The sequence below is a fragment of the Phyllostomus hastatus genome, unplaced genomic scaffold, assembly GCF_019186645.2.
Source record: "Phyllostomus hastatus isolate PE091 unplaced genomic scaffold, TTU_PhHast_1.1 phas_scaffold_501, whole genome shotgun sequence".
Classification (NCBI taxonomy): Eukaryota; Metazoa; Chordata; class Mammalia; order Chiroptera; family Phyllostomidae; genus Phyllostomus; species Phyllostomus hastatus.
Genome location: NW_025334033.1, coordinates 42080334 through 42106171, shown reverse-complemented (window position 1 = coordinate 42106171; position 25838 = coordinate 42080334). Strand labels below are relative to the sequence as shown.

General features: G+C 38.1%; 1 protein-coding gene across 1 annotated transcript in view; it reads left to right on the top strand.

The window, feature by feature from the left end:
• The window catches only part of KCNH5 (potassium voltage-gated channel subfamily H member 5), a 266358-nt gene extending 241087 nt beyond the window's left edge, over nt 1-25271 (top strand). The window contains exon 11 of the mRNA XM_045821933.1: nt 19265-25271. Within this exon, the coding sequence (XP_045677889.1) occupies nt 19265-20212 (948 nt within the window). The 3' untranslated portion in view covers nt 20213-25271. The remainder of the gene's footprint in view (nt 1-19264) is intronic.
• Nucleotides 25272-25838: the final 567 nt, after the last annotated feature.

The following is a 25838-nucleotide window of genomic DNA, read 5'->3' as shown; positions in this document are numbered from 1 at the left end:
TGTAGCTTAAAAATTAGTAGTTTAATTAAAGAATGTTGGTTAGATGTTTTATTATAACCTTAATAACCTTAAGGTTTTATTAAAACCTTAAAATGTTCATTCAGTTACTAATGTTTTGAGGCATTAATAATCTTTTTAATATAAAACATGCCATAATATAGCCTGTGAAATTTCCAATTTTGGTTTCTTTAAGTGGAGCAAGAGACTTTACTGACAAACATATAGACAACTAACTATTAATAAGCATGCACATCAACTGATGGAAGTAGAATTTCACAGGTTGGCCATTCTAGAGTTTCTGCTGTGCTGTGGGCATCAGTCAGTGTGTTTTACAAAGAGGATGGAAGATGATGTTCAAGCTAATTTTGCTGATTCACTGAAGGTCAATTAAAGAGGTAGTAGTCTGTTCAGAATCATGTACATTTCTCTAACTCTGCATTTACATATTGTGTTGAAAATTACCTGTTTATATACCTTAATTCTTTACCAGACTATAAGCAGCAAGCTTGTTTTATTCATCATTGTATCCTCAGGATCTACAAGCCTATCCTGTACATAATAAGGAGGGGTTCCTATAAATCTTTGATGAATTATAATCCACTGAATTACTCCATTAATTGTAGTTAAATACTAATGAAAGTTCTAATCCTGCTACATCCTTGAGGATGGGAAAAGTCTTATTTATTCAGTAAAATTTAATTGAAACATAGCTTATACATAAATGGATTTTTATAAATTGAACACATCCATGTAAGCAGCACAGTTTAAGATGAACACTGTTCCATATATTTAATGGCCACCTACATAATCTGGGAGGTAAAAGGCCCGTTTTTCTGTTGGACTTGTCTGTTTTTGTTCTTAAAGATTCGTAACAATTCTTTATATAGTCTGGATGTGAGTCCTTTTCTATAGGTATTTGCATTGCATCTATCTGCTTTCACTCTGACTTGTCTTTTGATTCTCTTCACAGTTTTTCTCAAAGAGTAAAAGTCTTAATTTTAATGTAGCTTCATTTATTCTTTTTTTCCCCTGTACTGTTACCACTTTTTGTTTGTTGTTTCAGAAATCTTTTCTTATCCCAAAGTATTGAAGACTTTTGTCTTATACTTTCTTTTAATAGGTTTATGGTTTTTACTTTCCACATTTGGGTCTATAATTTTTTAATTTAATTTATTTTTTATTGTTGCTCAGTTACAGTGGTCCCACCCTTTTCCCCATTGCTCTCCCCTGCTCCCCGCCCCTGTATTCCCCACTCCCACAGTGAATTTAGCATTGATTTTGGTGAGATACAGATTAAGATATATGAACCAGGACACCAAATCTGCCAGTCCTTGATCTTGGACTTTCCTGCTTCCATTACTTTGAGAAGTAAATTTCTGTTGTTTATAAGCCACCCAGTTGATGATATTCAGTTATAGCAGCCTAAAAGGATTAAAATATCCTCTAATACTACATCATTTTAATTACTGTATTTTTTAGAGTAAAATATGGGCAGTATAAGTCTTCTAGTTTTTTTTTGTTCTTCATTAGTATTGCTTTAGTTGTTCTGCCTTTTCATATAAATTGTAGAATTAGTTCATCAACTTCTTCAAGAGATTGTGCTAGGATATATATTTGGATTATAATAAATCAATCAACCAGTTAGGGAATAGCTTCTTCCATCTTAACATTAGTCAGTCTTCCAAACCATAGACATGGTATCCCTGCACTTACTTAAGTCATTTATTTTTGTGTTCTCTGTGCATGTGCCCAGAGTGCCCAGAGTTCTGCTGACCCTCAAAAATATGAACTCTCATATTCCCTCTCCTTCCTCTCTGATGTTCCCAGTCAACCATGAACTCTCACATTTTCCCCTTTATAGACCCTGTGATCCTCAACTAAAAATAGTTAGTTCTCTTCTCAGAGATTATCTTTTTCTCAGAGCCAAACTCTCTAAAGTATCAGCTAGGCGAATGTAGCCTGTGCTTTCTAAGACAGGACAAAAACTCTTCTCAAGTTAGCTGCATTATGTTATTTACGTTAGTAGGAGACAGTGCCTCCAATCACAGGGATATGTGGAATATGAGATTCTTCCAGACTAACACAACCAGTTAATAAACAGAATAGCACAGTGGGAGATCTATCTTGACTATATAAAGATGCTTCCAAATAGAATAGTTCACAGATACATATCTTTTAATTAACAAATATTAGATTTTATCAATTATATAAATATTTATATAGAAAGTTTCACATAAAGTACTCACATGTAAGTTTTCACAATTTCTGCTCCATAATGTGCAGAGCTGCAATCTCTTTAACAAAACTTTCCGGTGACGACAGCTCAACCTTTACTCCTTAGGCCTCCACTGGCTTTGCTATGTGCAATGGGCATGCGTGTTTGTGGGCAAGGGTACTGGCCTATCTCAACCACTTAAACAGCTCTACTCTTTTTTCAATTGCAGTTTCCAACTCTTGGCAATTGCAACACTAAAGAAACAGCCACATAGCTTCTCCTACTCTACTTTGACTGGAATAACTAATTATAATTCAGCACTGTAGAGACAGAGTTATTAGCTAATACTCAACTCTAGACACTACAGTTCAATTACTGGCCAGCAATGTTTAGAAGCAGAAACCTTGACAATTAGCAGCAAATTTTCATTATCTCTCAGCATAGAATGTGAACAATTGCCTCCAGAAGAAGCAGAATCAAAACACATATAAAAGCCACACATGTACCCTAGATCTGTAATTGTCATTGAGGATCATAAAAGCATCAGTAGGGTTTGATGTGAGGAATCTTGACACCTATAAAATGAGACAAATGTGTTATCACCTAAAGAGAAGTTATGTTAGATATGAGTCAAACTACCATGAAGTAGATTGTCTTATTTCAAAGTGTTTTTTTTTACCATCAGTTAATGACCTCTTATTTCATATATTTGAAGAATGTTAATGCTGAAAAAAAGCCCAATACTATCATCACGATTTAAATAAAAGAACTAAAGTCCAAAAAGATTGTTTAACTTGCACACAAGGTAGTGTAGCTGAGTAGAGCCCTGGCTACAAGTGGAACTCCAATTTCCAAACGACCCTTTGTTGTTCTCTCTGCTAGATCTTCCAAATATCAGGTCCCCTGCAAAGGAAGTTTTCAAATAGGAAGTGGCACTAATCACCAATTCTGTTTCTAGTAGCCTTCTACTAAATTAAACATAACACAGTATGTATGGTACACTACTTTCTAATCTTTGAAAGGCAAGGATCGTCTATCTCCTTTGCATTATCTAAAAGTATCGAGCAAATTCTTCAATTGGAATAGAATAGAGATGGTTCAAACAGATGGGGTAAAGTCACTTGCATGTCTAATTTTGCTGTGTAAAGTTCAAAAATTGAAGTGGTGAATGAAAGAGGAGAGATTTCTGCACCAGGGTAAACCTATGCTGTAGTTCTGCCACTTGTTAGGTGTGGCTGTTGATATCTATTTTACATGGAATGGCTATAGCATCCTGATGAGACAGAGATTCGTCGACCTTAAACAGACCTTCAGGCACACCTGACATGGAGAAGGGCCAAGTTTACCCCAGTAGTCAGTGTCAGAGATAGTATTCAAACCCTTGCCTCCTGGCTCTCTGAGACTTTATAAAAAAATTTCACTGCACAATTTTATTTTAAAATTAAGATTTATGCTATGGGGGAAATGGAGAGTGGATTTAGAAACCAGGAAAAGTAAGTTCTGGGTCCAGCTGTGGACATTCAAGTGCCTAATCCCTTTAACTCTTCTGAGTGTCAGTTGTCAAATTCCACACAATTAAGAAATTCCGAAGAATTATTCCATTTTATGTAAATTTGATTCCAATGTAAAAGATGGAAAGAGCAATTGAAACTAGATATACGTTTCTAAATATGTCTAAATGCTAGTGCTCCAGTAGAGGAAAACTCTACTTACTCGGTCTGTATTTCCCAGAAGTGAAGAATTTGTATGTGTGATCTTGAGTAAGAGCTACATTATTTTTTAGAAATCAAATGAAAAAATTAACACACATTTAAATAAATATACTAGAGTTGGCTTTGCAAACAAAAGCTGTAGAAATTGCTTTCACTGTGGAAAAAAAGAAAAGCTTTAAAAGTATTGTAACTGCTCCGCCTCAGTAATCTCAGTAATTGTTCTCCCTGAGGCACAACAATGATCTTACAGGGCATAAGCTAAGGCCATGTTAGATGTGTTCCTGGGGACAAAGAAATAGTATCAGATGGCCTCTGGTAAGGTAATATAGTTGAAAGTGCCTTGTACACTACAAAACAAAATTATGCATAGCATTTGGAATGTTGGCATAGAATAGCAGAAGGGACGTTGGAATTGGCATTAGGAAATAGATTTCATTCCCAGTGTGGCCATTTACTAGCTATGTGAGCTTAGGCGAGTCACATAACTTCTCTGACCCTCATCTGTCAAACAGGGATTATCATAATTGCCCTGCCTTATTCATAGATTGTGGGGAGAAAATGAGGTAATATGTGCTAACGTGGGTTGTAAAATGTATCACATTTGCCAAATGTTAAATGTTATTTTCTACTTACATACTGAAAAAATCCCATTACATATTCATGTGTCTACATCTTCTGTGTGTTAAACTTCCAGCCCAGTGTCATGACCTTTGGCATACCCTATTATTAAAGTGATTCAACCTCCTTTATTATTTCATGTCCTTCTCCCAGGCCTTTGATCATTAGCTACTTTGCCCCTCTTTTACATTTAGATCAAGCATTAGTCTTTGAGTCCAGTAGACTCGGGCTGGAAACCCTGCTTTGTTACCCATTGGCTGTTTAGACTGGGGGAAGATTTTTAAAATCTCTTTAAGCCTCAGTTTTTTCATCTATAAAATTGATTATTATGCATTAAGTGAGTAAATAATCCATGGGAAATACTTAGTACAATTCCCCTGATCCTTACATTTTTATTGCAGTGATTCTAAGATGGAAACGTGTGGAAGCAATCACTACTCTGACTGGAATAATTATGTGCACAAAGACAGTGCTGTCTAATGGTTCACTCATGGGACTCCGGCGGTACTGGGGGCTGTATTCTCACATATCCAGAAAAGCGTAATGGTGTGGTTTTCTTTGTCAGTTTTGTTCCTTTGAACCTGAGTGTGCTAAACATTCTATGCTAAGAACTTAGGAATAAAACAATTTAATTCTTCCAAATTTTCAAATTCTAACAAATAAATGGCAATTGCAATACTATTGGATATTAGCTAATCACCATTAGTGGGACTGTGCCACCATTTATTCTAAAATATGTGATATTGACTTAGCAGAAGTGGAAATAAGTAAGGAAATTGATATTTCAAACTTGGAAAGGATGGAGGCAAATAATTTTCAGTGCCAAAACATTTGGTAAAGTTAATACCTGTCATTGCTTTCTAATGCTAGCTCTTTTGGAAGATACTGGAAAGCAGAATATTAGTAATGAGTGGTGATTACATGTCGTAAGCCATGAGAAGAAACAGGTGGTCTCAGACAAGAGTCGGTTGGCTTTTAGGCAAATATGGAAAAGAGTCAAGAATGAGAAAAAGCAGATATAAGAATGAAAGTCATTGTACAAAAAAGATCAGATATGTATGATGTTAGAGGCCCTGAATTTTTATTTTGGATGGAGCTCTGCACATTATATAGCTGGTCCTGCCTTAAAAAGAAGAGCATAGTCAACCTGAGTATTAAAGGATTAGCAGGACTTCCCCAGCGGGTGAGGAGGAGAGAACAATATGTGCAACATCACAAATAGATTCTGGACCTCTAAGTTACTAGCAGCAAAACAGAACCAGGATATTCCTGGCGACTGGACCTCAGATTAGCAACCTCAGTACTTGAGTTCTGGCTAAGAAAGAATTCAGAGCCAAGATTCAAATACAAACAAAAGATTATTTAAGAAAGTCAAAGAGGTAGAGTAAGTGAGCTGTGGAAGAAGTGAGCCAGCCAGGCTGCATAGGCTCAGGAAACAATTTACAGAGGCAAAAGAAGGGCCCTTGGAACTTAGGAATAAGAAAGGCAGCAAGAATGTGCTTGGGGGAAAGAGAAGAGAGGTAGGTATGGGCATGCTTCAGAGAGAGAAAGAGCTCATAGGTTCCTCCATCCTAAGGGTTTTTATCTGCTTTCAAAAGGTGGGGACCTTAGGGGAGGCCCCAGGGAAGGATCTCAATAGAATATTCATCAGCTTTCCAGGAGTGTCCTTTCAAGGTCGTGCTCTCTACTGCTTGGTTGGTGTCAAGGTAGGGGTCAGTAGTCATCATAGCTAGTTCTGATGTCAGCCATGGCATTGCCCTGCCTGGCCTTGCTGCTTTTCTGGGCCTGGAGCTGAAACACATTTGAGGCCTAGATGTTATCTCTAGTTTGACAAAAACTCTGTCTCTGTGGCCAACAGACTTGAGGCTTTGTTCCTAAGGTTATTTCATGTGGATCAGAACCTCATTGTCTTGAGGGAGTGGTCAATCAAGGGCTTATATGGGAGTCCTATGCGGCTGTTCTCCTGCCCCCTTGTTCCTCCTCTGAGGGGGGTCTACTGCATGACTAGCCACATGCCAGGGAAGGAAATGTCAGAGGGTCTGAATTGCTGACCAGTAATTTGAAAGGTCAAGGGGTCTAAACTACATGACCTTTCTTCCCTAGAGGAGGAAAGGTTACCCCAGGGGCAAGTTCCTACCTTACAATTCCTCATTGCTAGCCATCTGAGGCTTTGTGCCCTGGTGACATACCCTACCTGGCCTGTACTTCCTACTTTGCTCATACCTGTCTGACTGCCCACTACAAAGTGACCTAGTGTGGCTGGTGTGCAGAGGTCAAGTTAAAAATTAAGGAAACAGGGTGGAGAGGCAGTTCAACTGAACCACAGTAGGCTTGCTGGCTTTATTAAAGAGTTTTAATTTTATTCTGTAATTTTTTGACCTTAGGACACTACCATATTTGATATGCAATAGCAAAAGATGGGATGAAGGGAAATGAGACTAGAAATTGAGGCAGGGAGGGCAATTCATGGATTAATGCAATATTTGAGACAGTGAATTTAAACCTTGCCAGCTTTACCTTGGAATAGCTATATATTTGGATTTGAAGACCTCACCTTCCTTCTTTTACTATCTTTTTTAAAATGAAAAGCCTTTAGTAATTGAAACAGAAGAGGTATTAATCAACTCTATTTCAGAGTTATGCTAACATCAGTAATTGAGTTTATAATCTATGTTTTGTTTCTTATGAAAAATGTATTTTCATGTTTGCGATAGCCTGGGGATTTCAGATTAATGATCTTTTATATGATAAATAGAAATAAGGCCTAGAACATTTCATTAGTAAATTCAGGAATTATATCAGTAATTCTAAAATGTTCTGCATTTGCATCTTACTAACCGCCCTTATCTACATTTGCAAAATCAAAAAATATTTCTTTTTTCCCTTTCTTCTTTTCTTCCTTCTGTGGGGGAAGAAAAAAAATTTCCCTTTACCCTGCTAGGCTGAAAATAAAAGACAGATTAACAGGAGAGAAAAGTTTAATAACAAGCATAACTTTTGTATACATGTATACCTCCTTTAATAGCATTTCCAGCTAACAGCAAAAGTAGATATTGGGGGAGGTGTGGAGGCCAGTTATGGGGAGGTGGGGGTACTTAGAAAACCACAGTAAACAAGGGTAAGGTTGTTATGTAGATTTAAATCATTGCCTCTCCATTGATAAAGAATTTCTAAAGATTTAGAATCATTCTTTTCTTTCTGGTAGAGACACTCTTACAAAAAGAGATTTCCCTTATAAATGTAAATGTCTCTTACAAAGGAATGACTTCTACTCAGTTTTTAGAGCTTCTCCTGTGCCTGATGTTTCTTAAAAGTAACCAGCTGAAGATAGTCAGTAAGCCAAAGAGATATGTTTTGGGGGTGATACATCTTGCCCTTCCTCCCTCCCTCCCTCCCTTCTCCTGCTCTACTTACCTCCCTTTCTTCTTATTTTTAATTAATCAATTGATTGATTAATGCCTTAAAGTTTATTTAGGACCTAAGAAGCTGGACTAGATCATAACACATCCTTTTTGTTACCGAACAGAAAGAATTCATCTACCTGATGTAACCAGGGTGGAACACTAAACACGGAGAATTGCAGTGGAGAGATTAGAGTCATTTTACTTGCAGAGCTCTATGCAAGAAAAATGAGAATGCTATGGCTTGAAAGGCCAAACTCCTCGATCCTGTGTTTGGGCCAGTTTTTCAAAGAGTTAGGGGGAACAGGTATGCAGAAGCACTGGCTGGTCAAGTTTAAATGGAAGGACCTTGGAGCTTGTCCATTTGTGATAAGGGGCTCTAGCACCAGATCCTCCTGAACAATGGACATTTTGCTTCTGAAAGGGCTCTGGTGTTTCCATTCCAGGTCCAGGTATGTCCCAGGTTTTTGGTTCCATGTGTGTGGTCGGGGATGGGCAAGACTTTGGTGCCACGTGCAACTGGAGGTTAAAGTTCTCTCCTCTGCACATGCTTTGGCTGCATGACATATGGTATTTTGTCTGAATGCAGCTCAGGATTTAGTTAAACAGGATAGGACCGTTCTGAGCTTATTTTGCAGTTAGAGTAGTTCTTGGAGAGCTTACAGATTTATGAGTGGCCAAAATAAAGCAAGGCCACCATATTTCAAAACAGAGTGTGGTGCATCATCCTTTTTTAAAAAATTGTATTTTATTGATTATGCTATTACAATTGTCCCAATTTTTCCTTCTTTTCCCCCCCTCCACCCAGCACCTCCCATTCCCTCAGGCAATTCCCCACCATCATTGTTCATGTCCATGGGTCATGTGTATAAGTTCTTTGGCTACTCCATTTCCTGTACTGTACTTTACATCCCCATGGCTGCTGTGTAACTACCTATTTGTACTTCTTAATCCCCGCAGCTCTTCACTCTTTCCCCCCCACCCCCTTCCATCTGGCAACCATAAAAATGCTCTCTGTGTTCATGATTCTGTCTCTGCTCTTCTTTGCTTAGTTTGTTTTTTAGATTGGATTGTGGGTAGAGATGTATTTATTGCCATTTTACTGTTCATAGTTTTCATCTTCTGTTTCTTAAATAAGTCTCTTTAACATTTCATATAATAATGGTATGATGATGAAGAACCTCTTTAGTATTTTCTTATCTGGGAAGCTCTTTATCTGCCCTTCAATTCTAAATGATATCTTTGATGGGTGGAGAAATCTTAGATGTAGGTCCCTGCTTTTCATGACTTTGAATATTTCTTGCCAATCCCTTCTCTACCCTGCAAAGTTTCTTTTTAGAAATCAGCTGACAGTTTTATGGGAACTCCACTGTAGGTAACTACTTTTCCCTTGCTGCTTTTAAGATTCTCTCTTTATCTTTAAACTTTGGCTTTTTAATTTTGATGTGTTTTGGAGTGGACCTCTTTGTATCCATCTTGTTTGGGCCTCTCTGTGCTTCCTGGACTTGCATGTCTATTTCCTTCACCAAATTAGGGAAGTTTTTCTCATTATTTTTTAAAATAAATTTCCAATTCCTTGCTCTCTTCTTTTTCTTTATTGTTGTTCAATTAAAGTTGTCCTCATTTTTCCCCATTACCCTCCTCTGCTGTACCCCCCACCTGACATTCTGTTATTCCCTCCACCTATTGTCTTTGTCTATGGGTCCTTTATACGTGTTCCTTGACCACCCTTCCCTTTCTTTCCCCCTTTCCCCCCTCCCCTCTGGTTACTGTCAGTTTGTTCTTTATTTCAATGTCTCTGGTTATGTTTTGCTTGCTTGTTTCTTTTGTTGATTAGGTTACACTTATAGGTGAGATATATGGTATTTGTCTTTCACTGCCTGGCTTATTTCACTTAGCATAATGTTCTCCATATCCATCCATGCTGTTGCAAAGGGTAGGAGTTCCTTCATTCTTTCTGCTGCATCATATTCCATTGTGTAAATGTACCATAGTTTTTTGATCCATTCATTTACCGATGGGTACTGGCACCCCAATGACACGAATGTTGGAACATTTGAAATTGTCCCAGAGGCTCCTAACACTAGCCTTGTCTTTTTGGATTCTTTTTTCTTCTTTTTGTTCTGACTGGTTGTTTTTTTGGTTCCTTATGTTCCAAATCATTGATTTGATTCTTGGCTTCATCCACTCTACTGTTGTTTTTCCCTGTAAATTGTTCTTTATTTCAATTAATGTATCCTTTGTTTCTTGCTGGATCTTTTTTATGCTGTTGAGTTCCTCACTAAGTTACTTGAGCATTCTTATAATCAGTGTTTTGAACTCTGCATCTGATAGATTGCCTATTTTATTTTGTTCAGTCTTTTTCTGTCATTTTGATCTGTTTTTTTTTTTCACTTGAGCTGTGTTTCTGTTTCCTCATTTTGGCAGCCTCCCTATGTTTGTTTCTATGTATTAGATATAGTTGCTATGACTTCCTAATGTAGTAGGTGTCCTGTAGGGTCCAGTGGCACAGCCTACCCTATCACCCAAGCTGAGTCCTCCAGGTGAATTCTTCCTGTGGGCTGAGTACACCCTTCTCTTACAGTTAAGGCTTGATTGCTGTTGGCAGGTCAGAGGAGGGATTTACGTAAGTCAGTCAGCTGCAAGGACTGGCTGTGACCACTTACCACCATCTCTCCCCTCTGTGGAGGATCAGCTGTGCAGGGGCAGGGTGGTGGTGCTCTGCAGTGGTCTATAGCTTTCCACTGGCCGTGCAGTCTCTGTGGTTTCCCAGGTGGTGCATGCCAATGTCAGCCCCCACCTGTGTTCTGTCTGGGGCCACCCTGCCTGAAATATAAAGCAGTCTGCAGATGGCTGCCACTAGTGCTGAGCTTGGAGGTTCCCAGTCGAAGCTAAACTGTGAGTCTAGGCTGGCTGCTGCTGCTAGTGCCAGGCCTGGAGCCACTTAGCAAGTGATATGGGGGCAGGGGGTTCACTGAGGCCAACTGTTAACAGCTTGGGTGGGCTGTAAATTGGGAGGGATGGAGCCTCAGGGTAACTCCAGGGTGGGGCAAACAGGACTAGTCAGGTTGATGCAGTCTCATATGTCATCCACCTCCTGGCTCTGTGGCTCTGTTGGGGGTGGTTTCGGAAGAAGGACTGTGGCCTTTGCCTACCTTCCTGTGCGGGAAAAGGCTGTCCCCCAGCTCTCTCCTTGAAACCAGCTACTTCAGTTCCTCCCTGTATGCCACTGGTGCCTTTAAAGCTGCTACCCTGGTGCTAGAGCTCAGAGTAAGTGAGTCTGAGTAACTCTGTGTGTGGGTTGTTTAAGAGGAACTACTTAGGACTTCAGAAGTTTCTCCCACCAACTCATTCCACTGACTTTTGCATCCAGAAGCTATGGGGACTTACCTTCCTGGCACTAGAACCCTGGGCTCGGGGGGGTGGGGCTGCTTTTGGGCTGGGACTCCTCATTTCTGAGATACCCCTTCTGAATTTTTATCCATCGCATGTGGATGTGGGACCAGCACATTCCATGTCTCTCCCCCTCCTACCAGTCTGGGTGGTTGTGGTTTCTTTAATTTGGTAGTTGTTAAACTTCCATTCAACTTGATTTCTGATGATTATGAATAATGGTTGTTCTGTTGTTTAGTTGTAATTTTGTTGTGGTCATGCAAGGATATGAGCTGTTTACCTATGCCTCCTCCATCTGGACCAGAAGTCCTGACGTGTTATCAGTACCCTTCCTTCACACATCTGAATTTGTTGGATGGCCACCAGCCACAGCTCCATCTCTGTGGCCTTTGCTAGGAAGAGCTTATAACCTCCTATATGGATATGACAGTGTGTTTAATAAATATAATGCTTTGTAGTATTAGTTCAGATTGGAATGGATTGAAAGTACTAGAGTTAGAATTAGTGACTAAGTTTATAGAAACAGAAAAAACCTCATATTCCAGGAACAAACCAACTAGACCACATAGGGTCAGGGAACAGGAGTTGCTGTTTGATCATACATGCCTATAAATTCCTAGTCAGTTTCCTAGACTCACAGACACGGAGAGTCATGGGCCATTTGGGACAAAACACAGAAGCTATCCTTCTTCATATTATAAAACACTGAACCTATATCATTAAACAAATTATTCTAACCCATTTTTCCTTTCCTTTATTGGATTTTGAAGTTCAGTACATATTCAAATTATTCAATTTTGCTATCACTTTTATGATCAAATGTCCTACTTTTGAAATGGAGAACTCAGCTGGCTATGTTTCCTATTAAGTTTAAGAAGCTTTTATCATTTAAATAAATTAAGTCTTCCAGCATGAGCTCCGTTGAACATAATGAAGCATGAAGAAGAAAAGCTTGAATGAAATAAACCTCTCTGCTCACAGAAACAGTACCAGCTATTGTGCATTCTGCCAATAGATGTATGGCTAGAATCAGCCTGATTCGTGATTTTTTAAAAAATTTTGTCCTCATTTCTTTTGTCGTGTTCATCAGCAATTTCATTTGCCATTGGGGGAGAAAATAGACACAGAGCACATCAAGTGCAAGAAGTTCTAAATTTTTAATACTAAGAAAAAAAACTCAATGTTAGATTTTTAAAGGCTGATTTAACACCACATTGATAATCATGTATATACATTTTTCCTTTTATTTTATGTGGTTTAATTCATTTACATTGCTCTCCTATGAACTTCACTCAGATTGTTTAGCATTTTCTTTCTTTTTTCCACATTTTCTTTTTGTTGTTCAAGTACAGTTGTCTCCATTTTTCCCCCACCACTCCTCCCCACCCAAGCCATTCCCACTTCCCACCCTTGATCCTACCCCCTTTCGGTTTTGTCCGTGTGTCCTTTATAGTAGTTCCTTAAAACCCTTCCCGCTTTTCCCCCCATTGTCTCCTCCCACCTCCCCTCTGGTTACTGTCAGTTTGTTCTTAGTGTCAATGTCTTTGGTTATATTTTGCTTGTTTATTTGTTTTGTTGATTAGTTTCCACTTATAGGTGAGATTATAGGTGAGATTATATGGTATTTGTCTTTCACTGCCTGGCTTATTTCATTTAGCATAATGCTCTCTGTATCCATCCATGTTGTCACAAGGGGTAGGAGCTCCTTCTTTCTTTCTGCTGTGTAGTATTCCATCATGTAAATGTACCATAGTTTTTTTTTTTATCCACTCATTTACTGATGGGCACTTAGTTTGCTTCCAACTCTTGGAGGCCTAACATTTTCTAAAATGACATTTTGGGAGTGGTTTCTTTTGTTTGTCTTCTAGAGATAAATCATCATCATTGCCATGTAATAAATGTGTAAAATTAATCTATATAGCTAATGTAGTGAATTAGCAGGGAACATTTTACTTCTGTATGGCACATTGCCCATACAAGAATCAATTGGATTATGAAAACTCTTATCAATAAGTTTGCAGATTCTTGCAACTTCCAAAGAGTAGCATGTAGGTTTTTTAATCTAGATAAAATAATTCTCTTTTTAAAGGGTTTAACTAAATAAAATGTATCAACCTTCCATTCTGTTATTAAGTTGAACCATTTTATTGCATGCATGATTAAAAAGTTAAAAGTAAAAAGCACCTCTTAGAAGGAAAGATTCTGAAGGATATATTTGAGAATACTCATGCTTGTATGGTAATGTAGAATAATACCCTTGCTATTTTTGTGGTGAAATGTAGCTCCCTTAGTAATACAAATACATCGTTATTTAAATTTAGAGTGAAGGGTCATAAAGTTTATCTTCAAAACTGTGAGGATTTATAGGGAGGGCCTATTACTTTTAATGCTTTTGAAATATAATGAGTTACTTACTTTAGGCATCCTTCTTTATTTTTTGTTTGTGACATGTGCACTCTTTAAAACAAGACAGAACAGAGAGCTCTCATGCTTAACATATAAGACATGTATCAAGGGTAGTGGCACCTCAGTAAATTATTAGTCTTTAAACCTTGTAAACATGATTAAATCATCTTTTTGTTTCTTTGTTTTTAGTCTTAGTGCCCATATTCTCTTACTTCACATTAAGAGAGTTTTGCATTGTCATTAGCTAGAAAATAAGTTTTTAATGGATGTTATCACATCCTTACAATGAAATTGTTCTGACTCAAGTTCTTTAAAGACTGGTTTGTGGGTCGAAGATCTAAACCTGATGCTACTCAGAAAGCATTTGTTAACCATTTCCTTCTGCCTGGCAGTGGGCGAGGTGCTCGGGATGCCAGGGTAGATGGTTTCGTGTTTGCTTCCAAATGGGGAAATAGGAGAAGACAGTAATGATTGATTATAATAATATATATAGCATTGATTCATTGTTTAGAGAGTATAAAATAATAAAAGTAGAAAAAAGTCTTCCTATTTGTACTATTTTTGATTCATAGACCTATTACAACCATATATTTGCTGAATATATGAAAAGGTTATTGAATTAATAAATAACATTTATTTATTAGGGTCTTTCAATGTAACATACACTGTTGTAGAGACTGGAGATACAGACAAAAATTGCTGTCCCCATAACAAACAAATCCGGGAATTAGTTGGATCAAAGATGGTATTTAAGTACAGGGAAAATCACTTTCTTTGATCTTCCTTGTTCATTGCCTTTCATAAAGGTAATAAATTTAATACATGTAGAAGCAAGTTAAAAAAAATACGAGGGTTCCCTTGAAGGGAACAAGAAGCCACAGAATGGTGGCAGGTATTTTGAGAACAGGTAGACAAGCCTATAGGTTTTGCATTTTTTTTTTGATAACTTTTTAAAAAAAATTTTAATTGTTGTTCAAGTACAGTTTAATGTCTTTTACTCCCATCTCAGCCCACCCCCCTAGTGCTCCCCACCTCCCTCCCATTTCCACCCCCTCCCCTAGTTTTTGCCCATGTGTCCTTTATACTTGTTCCTCTAAACCCTTCCTTCTCCTTTTCCCCTGAAATTCCCTCTTCTCTCCCCTCTCTCTGGTCATTGTCAGCCTGTTCTCTATTTCAGTGTCTTTGGTTATATTTTGCTTGTTTGTTTTGTTGTTTAGGTTCCTGTTAAAGGTGAGATCATATGGTGTTTGTCTTTCACCACCTGGCTTATTTCACTTAGCATAATGCTTTCCAGTGCCATCCATGCTGTTCCAAAGGGTAGGAGCTCCTTGTAAATTGTGTTGCTATGAACATTGGGGTGCATAAGTTTGTTTGGATTGGTGTTTCAGGGTTCTTAGGATATAATCCTACCAGTGGAATTGCTGGGTCAAAAGGCAGATCCATTTTTAGTTTTCTGAGAAAATTCTGTACTGTTTTCCATAGTGGTTGTACCAGTCTGCAATTCTACCAAGAGTGCACTAGGGTCCCCTTTTCTCCACAGTGAGATACCACTTTACATTGGTCAGAATGGCCATTGTAAACAAAGCAACAAACAACAAGTGTAGGCTTTGCCTTTGAGAGTAAGGACAGTTTAAAGACTGTCTCCCTTAAGGCTCTCCTCAGCTTTTTTTGGCAAGGTTCTTAATTACTCAACAAGCACAGGGCTTCAGTCTTTTGTTCAATTGACTGCTTTCAGGGATGGTTTTCCAAGGCAAAAGCTCTGTGAAGGGCTACTTGCTGGGTGTAAAACTGCTGTATCACTCCCTACTTCACCCACTTAACTATCTGGGTTTTCACAGGGTCGGGGAGGAAGTGTCAAAGTCACCCAGAGGAGCTGCAGTGGGGTGTAAACTGTTGGAATGTGGCTCCTTGGACTTGTATCCTGGTCACTTACTAGTTGTGTGACCTAAGGCAGACCCCTTAAACTTTCTGTGCCTTAGTTTGCACTTCTGTAACATGAGAATAATAGGACTTATTTCACAGAGCAGTTATGACAGTTAAATTAGATAACATGTGTGGACATAATCTTTTTGCTTATAACTGTTTTTCAATTAGTCTTAATTTCTCTTCTGTAGTCAAAAGATAGAAGACAAATTCAGTCTCATTCAGCAAATTCCATCCAATCCAGTAATGTTTTTTTAAGTTAATTTTGGCTTAAAAACCTGGTTATGGTAAGTAGTTGATCAAATGCAAGTGTTATTATTTTCAGTTAGGTTCCTGTTCAAATTCTGTAGCTTGCGTAGGAAATTGCCTCGTGACCCTCTCTCTCCTCCTGGCCCTTCTTCTGCCCCAACTTCTCCTTTCACAGGGCTCAAGACTGCCTGTGCGCCTGTTACTGAGACAGGTTTGTGTGGTGCAGAGCAGGGCAGTCACTTTAGTACCAAGGGCTTGTCTGTAAGATCTGGAAGGCTTCTGATTAATCCATAGTGTTGGCTGTTTGAACTGTGTAAGTGAGCTCCAGGGCTTTATTTATTGTGGGGCATGTGTAATGGTCTGTAAGTCCTGTCAGCAGGTATTTTACTGGGTGTAATACTTTCTTCTACCTCATGGGGGTACCTTTGCCTCACCAGGCTTTTGTGGGGTAGGGGCTGAAATTACAATTGGCTCTCTTCTGTGGTTTCCTGTGCCCATGGGGATCCTAGCCATGCCCATCCAGGCTATACAGGAGGTAATCTTTTCACTCCAGTGAGGGTACCTGCATTTTCCACCCAGCTTTCTTGGCTCCAGAAAGGAGATGCGTAGGTTGTGTTGCTCTGCAAACTCCAGATGAGAAGTCAGGACCTGTCTCTATGTTCATAAGTACCACGCAACCTCAAGGGAGCTATGTCTAATATCACCTCATCCCCTGTCCCCTGGAGTGGGGAGTAGAGGGAACAGGCCAATGTGCCACACTCTTAGGAGTCTCCTAATGTCCCAAACCTCTCTCTTTATCATTCTCAGGTCCTTTTACAACTTCTTGGTGGCAGAATGTGCCAATCCAGTTCTATTGCTTTGTCCCCTGGTGTAGACTCTCAGGACTCTGACAGTTTGACATTTGGAGTCTTTGTTCTCAGCAGTCCAAGCACCTTTGTTTGTTCTTGGCTGCTGGGGCGGGGGTGGTGCAATGCAGCTGGGAGTCAAGAAAGCTGGAAATGGCTTTTTTTAAATTGATGTTTTACTTGTGCATATTACACTCTTAAATCACCAATCATCCTGAACTTGGTAAGCACACAATAATTGTAAGCAATTATTAGCCATTATTTTAAATATAAAGCTTCTGGCCTCAGATGTCCCCAAATCCACAGTCATCAAGGACCCCAAATCTCTCATAAACTATGAGCCTCACATGTGGCCATTGCAGAGACAGTAATGTCCTTGTCTATCACATATAAATAAGTCTGCCACATTTAGCAAACAAAAATACAGGATACTAGTTAAATTTGAATTTCAGATAAACAACTAATAATAATGCAGTTTTTTTAGTGTAAGTATATCCTAAATATTGCAAGGATATCCTGCATTTTATCTGACATCCCTGTGTCAAGTACCTACCCTCCTCCACTAATAGTTTGAAATAGATCCTTTTTTCCCAAATGGGAAGGCTACTGCCACTTACCACATTGCACTAGGCTATGTCTATGAAAGGCTAAGTAACAATCTTTAAAAAAACAAAAAAGGTAAGAAGTGAGCATGAAGGAGGACGTGGCCAATTATTTATGTTAGTCCAGCATGTCAGTTCATAGAACCAAAGTGAGTGCCTTCTTGGCAATAGGGCATGAAACACGAATAAAGTGTCTGAGTTTCCATGTTTGGATATGTCTGGCCCCAGAGAGTGTTAGTATCTTTTCTTTTAAGAGTGTGCATATCTTGAAGTCTTAGAACAAACTCTGTTTACTTAGGAGATACAAGAAACCTGTCAACCCTTTGAAAGATGTCTAATTAAACTGTTGGAGCTTTGATGTCAGGCTTGGAGATTAGTATTACATCTTTTAAAAAGATTTAATATCCTGTGCCACTAGAATGGGGAAAATATGCTGATCTTTACAGACGGTTATTGAATTTAGAAAATATTTATTTTAAATTTCAAATCATTACCACATGATAAGCTATATTTAGTGCATCAGTCTCACTTTTTAAAATGTGCCCTTAGAGAACTGCTGTCTCCCTCACTTCCCTGTTGACGAGACCATCATTACTATGGGTTTCTGGTATAAAATCAATGACTATATGTTTCTCCTGCAAGCTGAATCTTTAAGAGGTGATGGAAATGGCTTCAAATACAAAGTATTTTATGAGAGTTCACAGAAGAGAGCCAACATATTTTGAGAGTCTATTATATGCCAGGGACTCTTCTCGTATATTTCCAATCTAACCAAAAACGTAATGAGAAAGGGTGATGGAAGTAAGTAATCTTGCTGTTATCATAAAATTGTCTGTTTCTGAAAGCATTTCGTCTAACTCCCCTTTGAATTTTCCTTACAGCCTTCTTCTGCAGTTATTTTGTTTTTCAGAAGGACTCAGTCAAAAATCTTACACTATTAAATTCACTTCTAACTCTGATAATATAAGTGATAATTTCTTATATAGTTAATATTTTTATTTCTCTTGATGGAATTATAAATTTCTAATATCATTTTCAAAATACATTTGTTCATAAAAGTATGCTTATTTATTTGTGGATACTCATCTAACATCACATACACTATGTATTTAATTTTAGTTTAAAATTTAAAGAAAATTGGAATTTGAAGAGTTCAACCTCCCACTCAGTGAAAGTGTTACATGGACAATGTCCTTCCTTCTGATTGAATATCTTAGTGGTGTGAGGTTCATGAATTTTCAAATTACTCAGTTAATAGATAGCAGCTTGAAATTAAGTATATACACGGAGGTAGTGTTTACCTTCCAGAAACTTTTACTTATGGATCCTAGGTCTGCCCTCTGGGACCCTAAGAATAAATGTAATCCTTCCTCATATCCAGCTCAGGTGCTTTGTTGGTAAACTGTCTAACTCTTCAGTACTTTTATTCCCTGGAAATTTTACTATCTGACTTTTAAACAGAGGATGGTATGAAAATGGTTTTGAATCATATATATTAAAGAAAAACATACAAAACAGTGATGTATTACAAGTAAATTTAAGAGACAAATATGTATTTCTTAACCCATATATATGTATACACACATATATATTAATATATATTTTTTTCTATTAAATAGGAACATGAACTAGAAAGCAAGTATCTCTATTCAGTTGTCTCTTCACTATATTCTCCCTAGAATTAAATAAGCTAAGTAATCTTAGTCAACAGTCCCATGCTGAGTTTTAAGTACATTGCATGCATGTGTTGAACAGTATTAGAACATTTTTTGCCTTCAGAAATGATTTTGCCCTGTGTTCAAGGGTTTCCTCTGTAAAACCAAGTACATATGGTATGGTGTCACACAATTATAAATTCATCTGTTTTTATTTTATTTTCAATATCTCTGCCCCACCACAGATCATTTTCCGTAAAATCAGTGATGTGAAGAAAGAGGAGGAGGAGCGCCTCAGGCAGAAGAACGAAGTCACGCTCAGCATCCCTGTGGATCACCCGGTTCGAAAGCTCTTCCAGAAGTTCAAGCAGCAGAAGGAGCTGCGGAATCAGGGGTCAACACAGAGCGACCCGGAGCGGAACCAGCTCCAGGTAGAGAGCCGCTCCTTGCAGAATGGAGCGTCCATCACCGGCACCAGTGTGGTCACGGTGTCCCAGATCACGCCCATTCAGACATCGCTGGCCTATGTGAAAGCCAGTGAGTCCCTCAAGCAGAACAACCGTGATGCAATGGAACTCAAGCCCAATGGCGGTGCTGACCCCAAATGTCTCAAAGTCAACAGCCCGATAAGAATGAAGAATGGAAATGGGAAAGGGTGGCTGCGACTCAAGAATAATATGGGAGCCCATGAGGAGAAAAAAGAAGACTGGAATAATGTCACAAAAGCTGAGTCCATGGGGCTATTGTCAGAGGACCCCAAGGGCAGCGACTCAGAGAACAGTGTGACCAAAAACCCTTTAAGGAAAACAGATTCTTGTGACAGTGGGATTACAAAAAGTGACCTTCGTTTGGATAAGGCCGGTGAGGTGCGAAGTCCGCTTGAACACAGCCCCATTCAGGCTGATGCCAAGCACCCCTTTTACCCCATCCCGGAGCAAGCCTTACAGACCACACTGCAGGAAGTCAAACACGAACTCAGAGAGGACATTCAGCTCCTAAGCTGCAGAATGACTGCCTTGGAGAAGCAGGTAGCAGAAATTTTAAAAATACTCTCAGAAAAAAGCGTGTCCCAGACCTCTTCTCCCAAGTCCCAAACGCCGCTCCAGGTACCTGCCCAAATTCCGTGTCAGGATATTTTTAGCGTTTCCAGGCCTGAGTCACCTGAATCTGACAAAGATGAAATCCACTTCTAATTTATATATATATACATATATATTTGTTAATATCTTTAAATAGTATATACATCTATATACAGAAGTGTGTATATACAGTATATACATATATATTTTCACTTGCTTTCAATATGATGAACACGATATGGATTTTGATATGTAAATATTGCATGTCCAGCTGGATTCTGGCCTGCCAAAGATGATTATTAAAAACATAGATGTTGCTTGTATATGATGCAGTTGACTGCATGCACACTTTGCTTTCATTTACAATCTCTAGTCTATAATTTTTTAAAAAGTATGATTTTTGTTAATCAAGGCAGTGTAATATTTGAAGAATCAGGGTGCAACCTGCCGACGTTGCCGTGACAAATCTGATCTCAGGCTGAGTAGATCATGCTGTCATTTCCTCACTGTTCTTTTGAGTTAAAATTATAGATTAATGCCAAGGAAGAATTCAACCTTGTAAACTCTTAGGGTCATTTTATGATCTCTTTCCTTAGAATATTTTTCTATAACTCAGTGTTAAGTTATTTTTCCCAATAGGCTGTGTTTTCTCCATTTAAATGACTCTTTTGTTGCCTAAGTCAGATAGCAGTGTGGGGTATTGAAAACTTATTGCTATGGGTTTTGTGCATGATTGCATTTTTGCTCAGCTATACCTCTTCTTTTTCCATATTATACTTAGATAGTAATCATTAACACCAATGTAAGGAATCCCTCTTCCCTCCGTCTTGGAGAACAGCTACCATCTTGTAAGCTGCTTTTATCAACCCCATAAACACTAGACTATTAATGTAGTATATATTATTATAGAAATACTGCACCACAGGGTAAAAGGGCCTTTTAACGATTTATGTTAGAGATGCTGGTTTTCCAAAGGTGATAAATGTTCTAAATTTGTGTTTCTAAAACTTGCTCAAAGGTGAAGTTAAAAGGCTCTTAGCAAAGAACCAAACATTTAAGTAATCATATCAAAATTTTAACTGTAATGATATAAAATAAAAAAGAATGTAATCAGTCAAGTTTTTGTAGCACATCTGTATCTTTTAGGAAGAATGAAACACAGGTATGGAATTGCTTACACATGAATTTTCGTATGTGTAGCAATAACACATGAAATGTGATTAAAAAACAACTAAGTAGATGTTAAGTTGCTCAACTCAGATAACTGCTTTTCTATAATTTTATTCTGGTTGCAATTTTCTACAGCTCTTTTGTACACAGTTCTACTGCTGGACTTCTGAGAAGTTGACAAATAGACTACTATGGCTCAGGCAGATCCACTTATGAAAGAGCAGTACTAGAGACTGAATTTCAGAGTCTTTTGGGTCACAAATCCTCTTAGAAAGTGCCTATTATCAACTAAAAAAAGTCACAAACAGTTGTGTATAACTAGTCCTTTAAATGATATGTATTGGGAATCAAATACACATTTATTTATAAGAACTCAGAAGAATTTATTGCTTTTGACTATAGAATATTTTATAAAGTTGATGAGTGAGACATAATTTTGAACTGGTATGTATGTATGGGAGGTAACAGGAGCAGGGCAGTTAGTGTTTGCATCATGTGAAAATATATACTAGTAATTTGTACATTATCAGACCACCTGTACACATAGACTGACAACATACACCAACTGATCAAAGGAGATGTTTTGATCTATTGTGCCCATTTTTATGAGCTTTTCTAACTATCTCCTGGTATCCCTCAACAGAACCGCCAGAACCAAAAGACCAGTTATCACGATCAAACTGGGGAAGTGCAAAACAAAGAAATTTATAGAAACAGTTGATACTTTAGAATTTGTATTAGAACTTCTTCACATGCCCACAAGATGTGCCTCTTTAATCCAGGAGTCTCGGAACAGCTGCCATGTGCCATGGGTTCCATTTTCCTTTCTTCGTGCCCATGACTTGCATCACCCATAATGGAAGTTTTCAGGGGAGCATGTCTCCATGCTCTGCTACAGTGTCCCCCTCCCACAGGCATGAAGAATGAGGTAATCAGGTATGAGGGATCAGCCTTGAAATGGGGACTTGGTTGCTTTCATGGTGAGGATGGTACCTTCCTCTTGACCTCTGACATTTATTGAATTTCAGGGTATTTTTCTATTTAACCATGTGTGAGACAAGCTAGGCTAAGCTTTTAAAGGTGGGTGAGTGGTAAAAAGTAATCTGAGTACAGAGATGGCAGGTCAGCTTTAGCCATGTGCTTTAGAAATAGCAGTTGCTAGCCCTGGCTGGCGTAGCTCAGTGGATTGAGTGCAGGCTGTGAACCAAAGCATTGCAGGTTCAATTCCCAGTCAGGGCACATGCCTGGGTTGCAGGCCACGGCCCCCAGCAACCACACATTGATGTTTCTCTCTCTCTCTTTCTCCCTCTTTTCCCTCTCTAAAAATAAATAAATAAAATATTTAAAAAATAGCAGTTGCTGTGAAGCTGTGAGAGAGTGACTGTGTAACAGCGGGGCAGTGTGAAACTGCAGCCCAGGCCTTCGCACGTCAGTGGTGCATACACTCGCTGTGTTCTGGCATTGACTCAGAGTTTCAGCACGTTGACCTATGATGTTCTTTTGTGTGGGAAAGAAACGTGCAGTTTTGAATGACTCCAAGTCATCACAAAGGGAAAAAAGAGTATCAGTTGCTTATTTATGGTGCAGTTATCACTGCATTCTTTCTCAGCCACCTCTGTTCCTGTTCGCATGACATGATGAGCTGCCGAATGCACTCTGGTGTTTTCAGCAGGAATGCATGTGTTCAGCAAACACTGTACATAGAATAGTCTTTCAGGTTCCCAGATTCTACAGTTCTTACCAGGTGAACTTGCTCAGATTTGAATGAAGGGTGAGCACTTGCTTTAATATGTGCAATAATGATACAGTCATGTTCTGTGTTGCCTCAACCAGCATGGACAGTAGATTCTCTTTGGGGGGACCAGATGACTGCATGTTTATTCTTACACTGTATAGATGCTCCTGGTGTATCCAGAATGCAATTTTTACTATTATATTTCTGAACACTGTACTAATAGGAGTAACTAGATAATGTATTTAAAATCCAAACATTTTCCAAAGCAACTTACACAACTTCAATATTTTTCTATGACAGTATATAAGATCAGATGCTATACCCTGGACAGGTTGTTGTAACAACAGTGAAAGTCAAACAAAAGCAGAAATGTGAGCTGTGCCTCGCAATGGCAATTTTTATCAGTTTGGTAAAGGATATCATTGCATCAAATGAATGTGACCTAGTAGATAGAAGAGTTCATAATAAAAGGCAAACAAAATAGGCACACACAAGGCAGATGACTATCCCAAAGCCAAGATCATCCCACATTGATGTAAGCAGTACTTAAGATGACTTAGATATGGATGTTGAATAGAGACACATACTTCATTGTTAAAATGGAAAAATGTCATTGACACTGGCTTCATCTCACATTAACTACTTAAATACAAATGTCTCAAGTCTCAGAGCAATAGAATTAGAAAACTTGGTGTTTAAAATTGCTCCTAAGAACACATATATACTCCCGGAGTACCCAGCACTTTAATAGAAATGTTAATTATGACCACTAACTAAAGTACCATTTTGAAATTGAATCTAATTGAAACCCAAATGCAAATCACAGCTTCCCTTAAATTTAAGGGGATTTTGTTTACCTGTGAGTTCTGGCCCATATATTGTTCTATTTTAAATAACTAAATTCTTTGAGAAAACTATCTTTTTAATTAGTCCTCAGAGCAATGACTGTTTTTGAAGTGTGCCCTGGCTGGTACTGGTGAAATTATTTGTCATATTCCTAATGAATTCTACTATCTTGTATAATTTTTATCTTTGAAGCTATTTTATCTCTTTTACAAAATCTGATGTAGGTAATGAGAAAATTCATCTAGAATGTACATACATACATGGACAACTTTAAAATATGAAGATTTTGTAATTATGTGAATGTTGTGTTTTCATAGTTGGTATGTATAAGAGTAGTTCTCTTGTGGTCTTGATGGAAAGGGACAGGGGAAAGATCAGTCTGGAAAACAATTCAATTTCTTCACCAATAAATAATAAAATGAAGAACTGCTCCTGTCTCATATCAAGACAATGTTAGGTGATAAAAATCATCTTCCTCTCAAATGAAAATCACATTAAGACAAATTATCATTTTTTTCCCATAGGAGATCAGCCAAGATGTGCTTTTCAAATAGTCTAGGTTTTAGTGGAGACTTCTTTGATCAGAGCTTGGGGAGACAGACATGGGGGCTAACTGATCAGGAATAAATGGCATGGAAGCAGAAAATTTGAAAATTGCCTGGGAATTTAGAACTACTAATCAAATAAACATGCAAAGAATGAAGGTCTTTCGAGGGAAGAGAGAAAAAGAGAAAAAATATGTATGTAAATATGATTCTTTCTTACTCTCCTTAATCATAAACTGATTGGTGAGTACTCAGAGTGTGAGTCTTCCCACTTTGGTGAGTATTCATCTTCCCATTTTTTGTATAAAGTAATCATGACTTGAGCTCTATGGTTCCACAATGGCAGGTGTTTAAAAAAATTCTTAATATATAAAGAATCCTTTCCAATGACAAATGAATTTTTCAATGTATATCTTCAACTGAATAAATGTCAAGAAAAGGTTAAAAAAACTACTTGAATTGCATTTAAACACCAGTCATATTACTGCATCCCAAGAAAGTGTGTTTGAATTTAAAAAATTATAATGAGTGATTAGTAATATTGGGGATTCAAGAAAGCCACTTTTAGCATGTCACCATTTTTTTAAATGAGATTCATTTTTGTTAACATTTGCTCATTCTGCAGAGACAGCCTTATATCTAAGGGATACACTCACACCTGCAGTCACTTCATAGGCCGCGACCCTTTGAAGGGTCCCTTTGAAGAGCAAGACAACAAGAGCACATAGAAACAAAGGGGAAACTTTTATGCACTAGAAGAGATGCTTAGATCTCCTTTAGGGTTTTTTAATCTTTCCATCAAGTAAGAATTTAAAACTGTTATACAGGTTAGGAATTGGATGTTATTTTGAAAGCAGACAATAATTCTCAAGTTAAAGAAGGGTTAGTAAGAGAAATGACTGATATATTTGCAATGTGTTAAAGGAGGCTTAGGGGATAGGTCATTATGACTATGACTTTTTACTATCTATTGTAATCCTTTTGATTTATTTGCTAAATGGTCAGTAACATTTATATTTGTATCCACTGTGATAGGCCCATAGCAGTCCAATTCACAGTTGTGTTACATATGTAAATAAATATTTTCATTCAACTTGCTCTCAGTGTAAACTTTGTACTTACAGCTCAAATGGTGTTAGCAGCTTCAATAATAAACACTGTAGCAACTATGGCATGACATTTAGTGTTTTTAGAGGGCTGATAAAGATAAATTTGACATTATAGGCATACTCATCTTGGTCCAGGAAAACAAACCGAGAGGAGATGTGTGTGGGGCTATATGATCAGAACCAAAACAGTCAGGTTTTAAATAAGCTCCGGTGCCATGCTAACATGAGCTCACAGGAGTCCAAATCAAGACCTGCCTTTCCAATTTGGATGGATATACAAAGAATCATAACAGAAGTGGCAATTTAGATTCATGGAGAAGTATGGTAATTGGTAA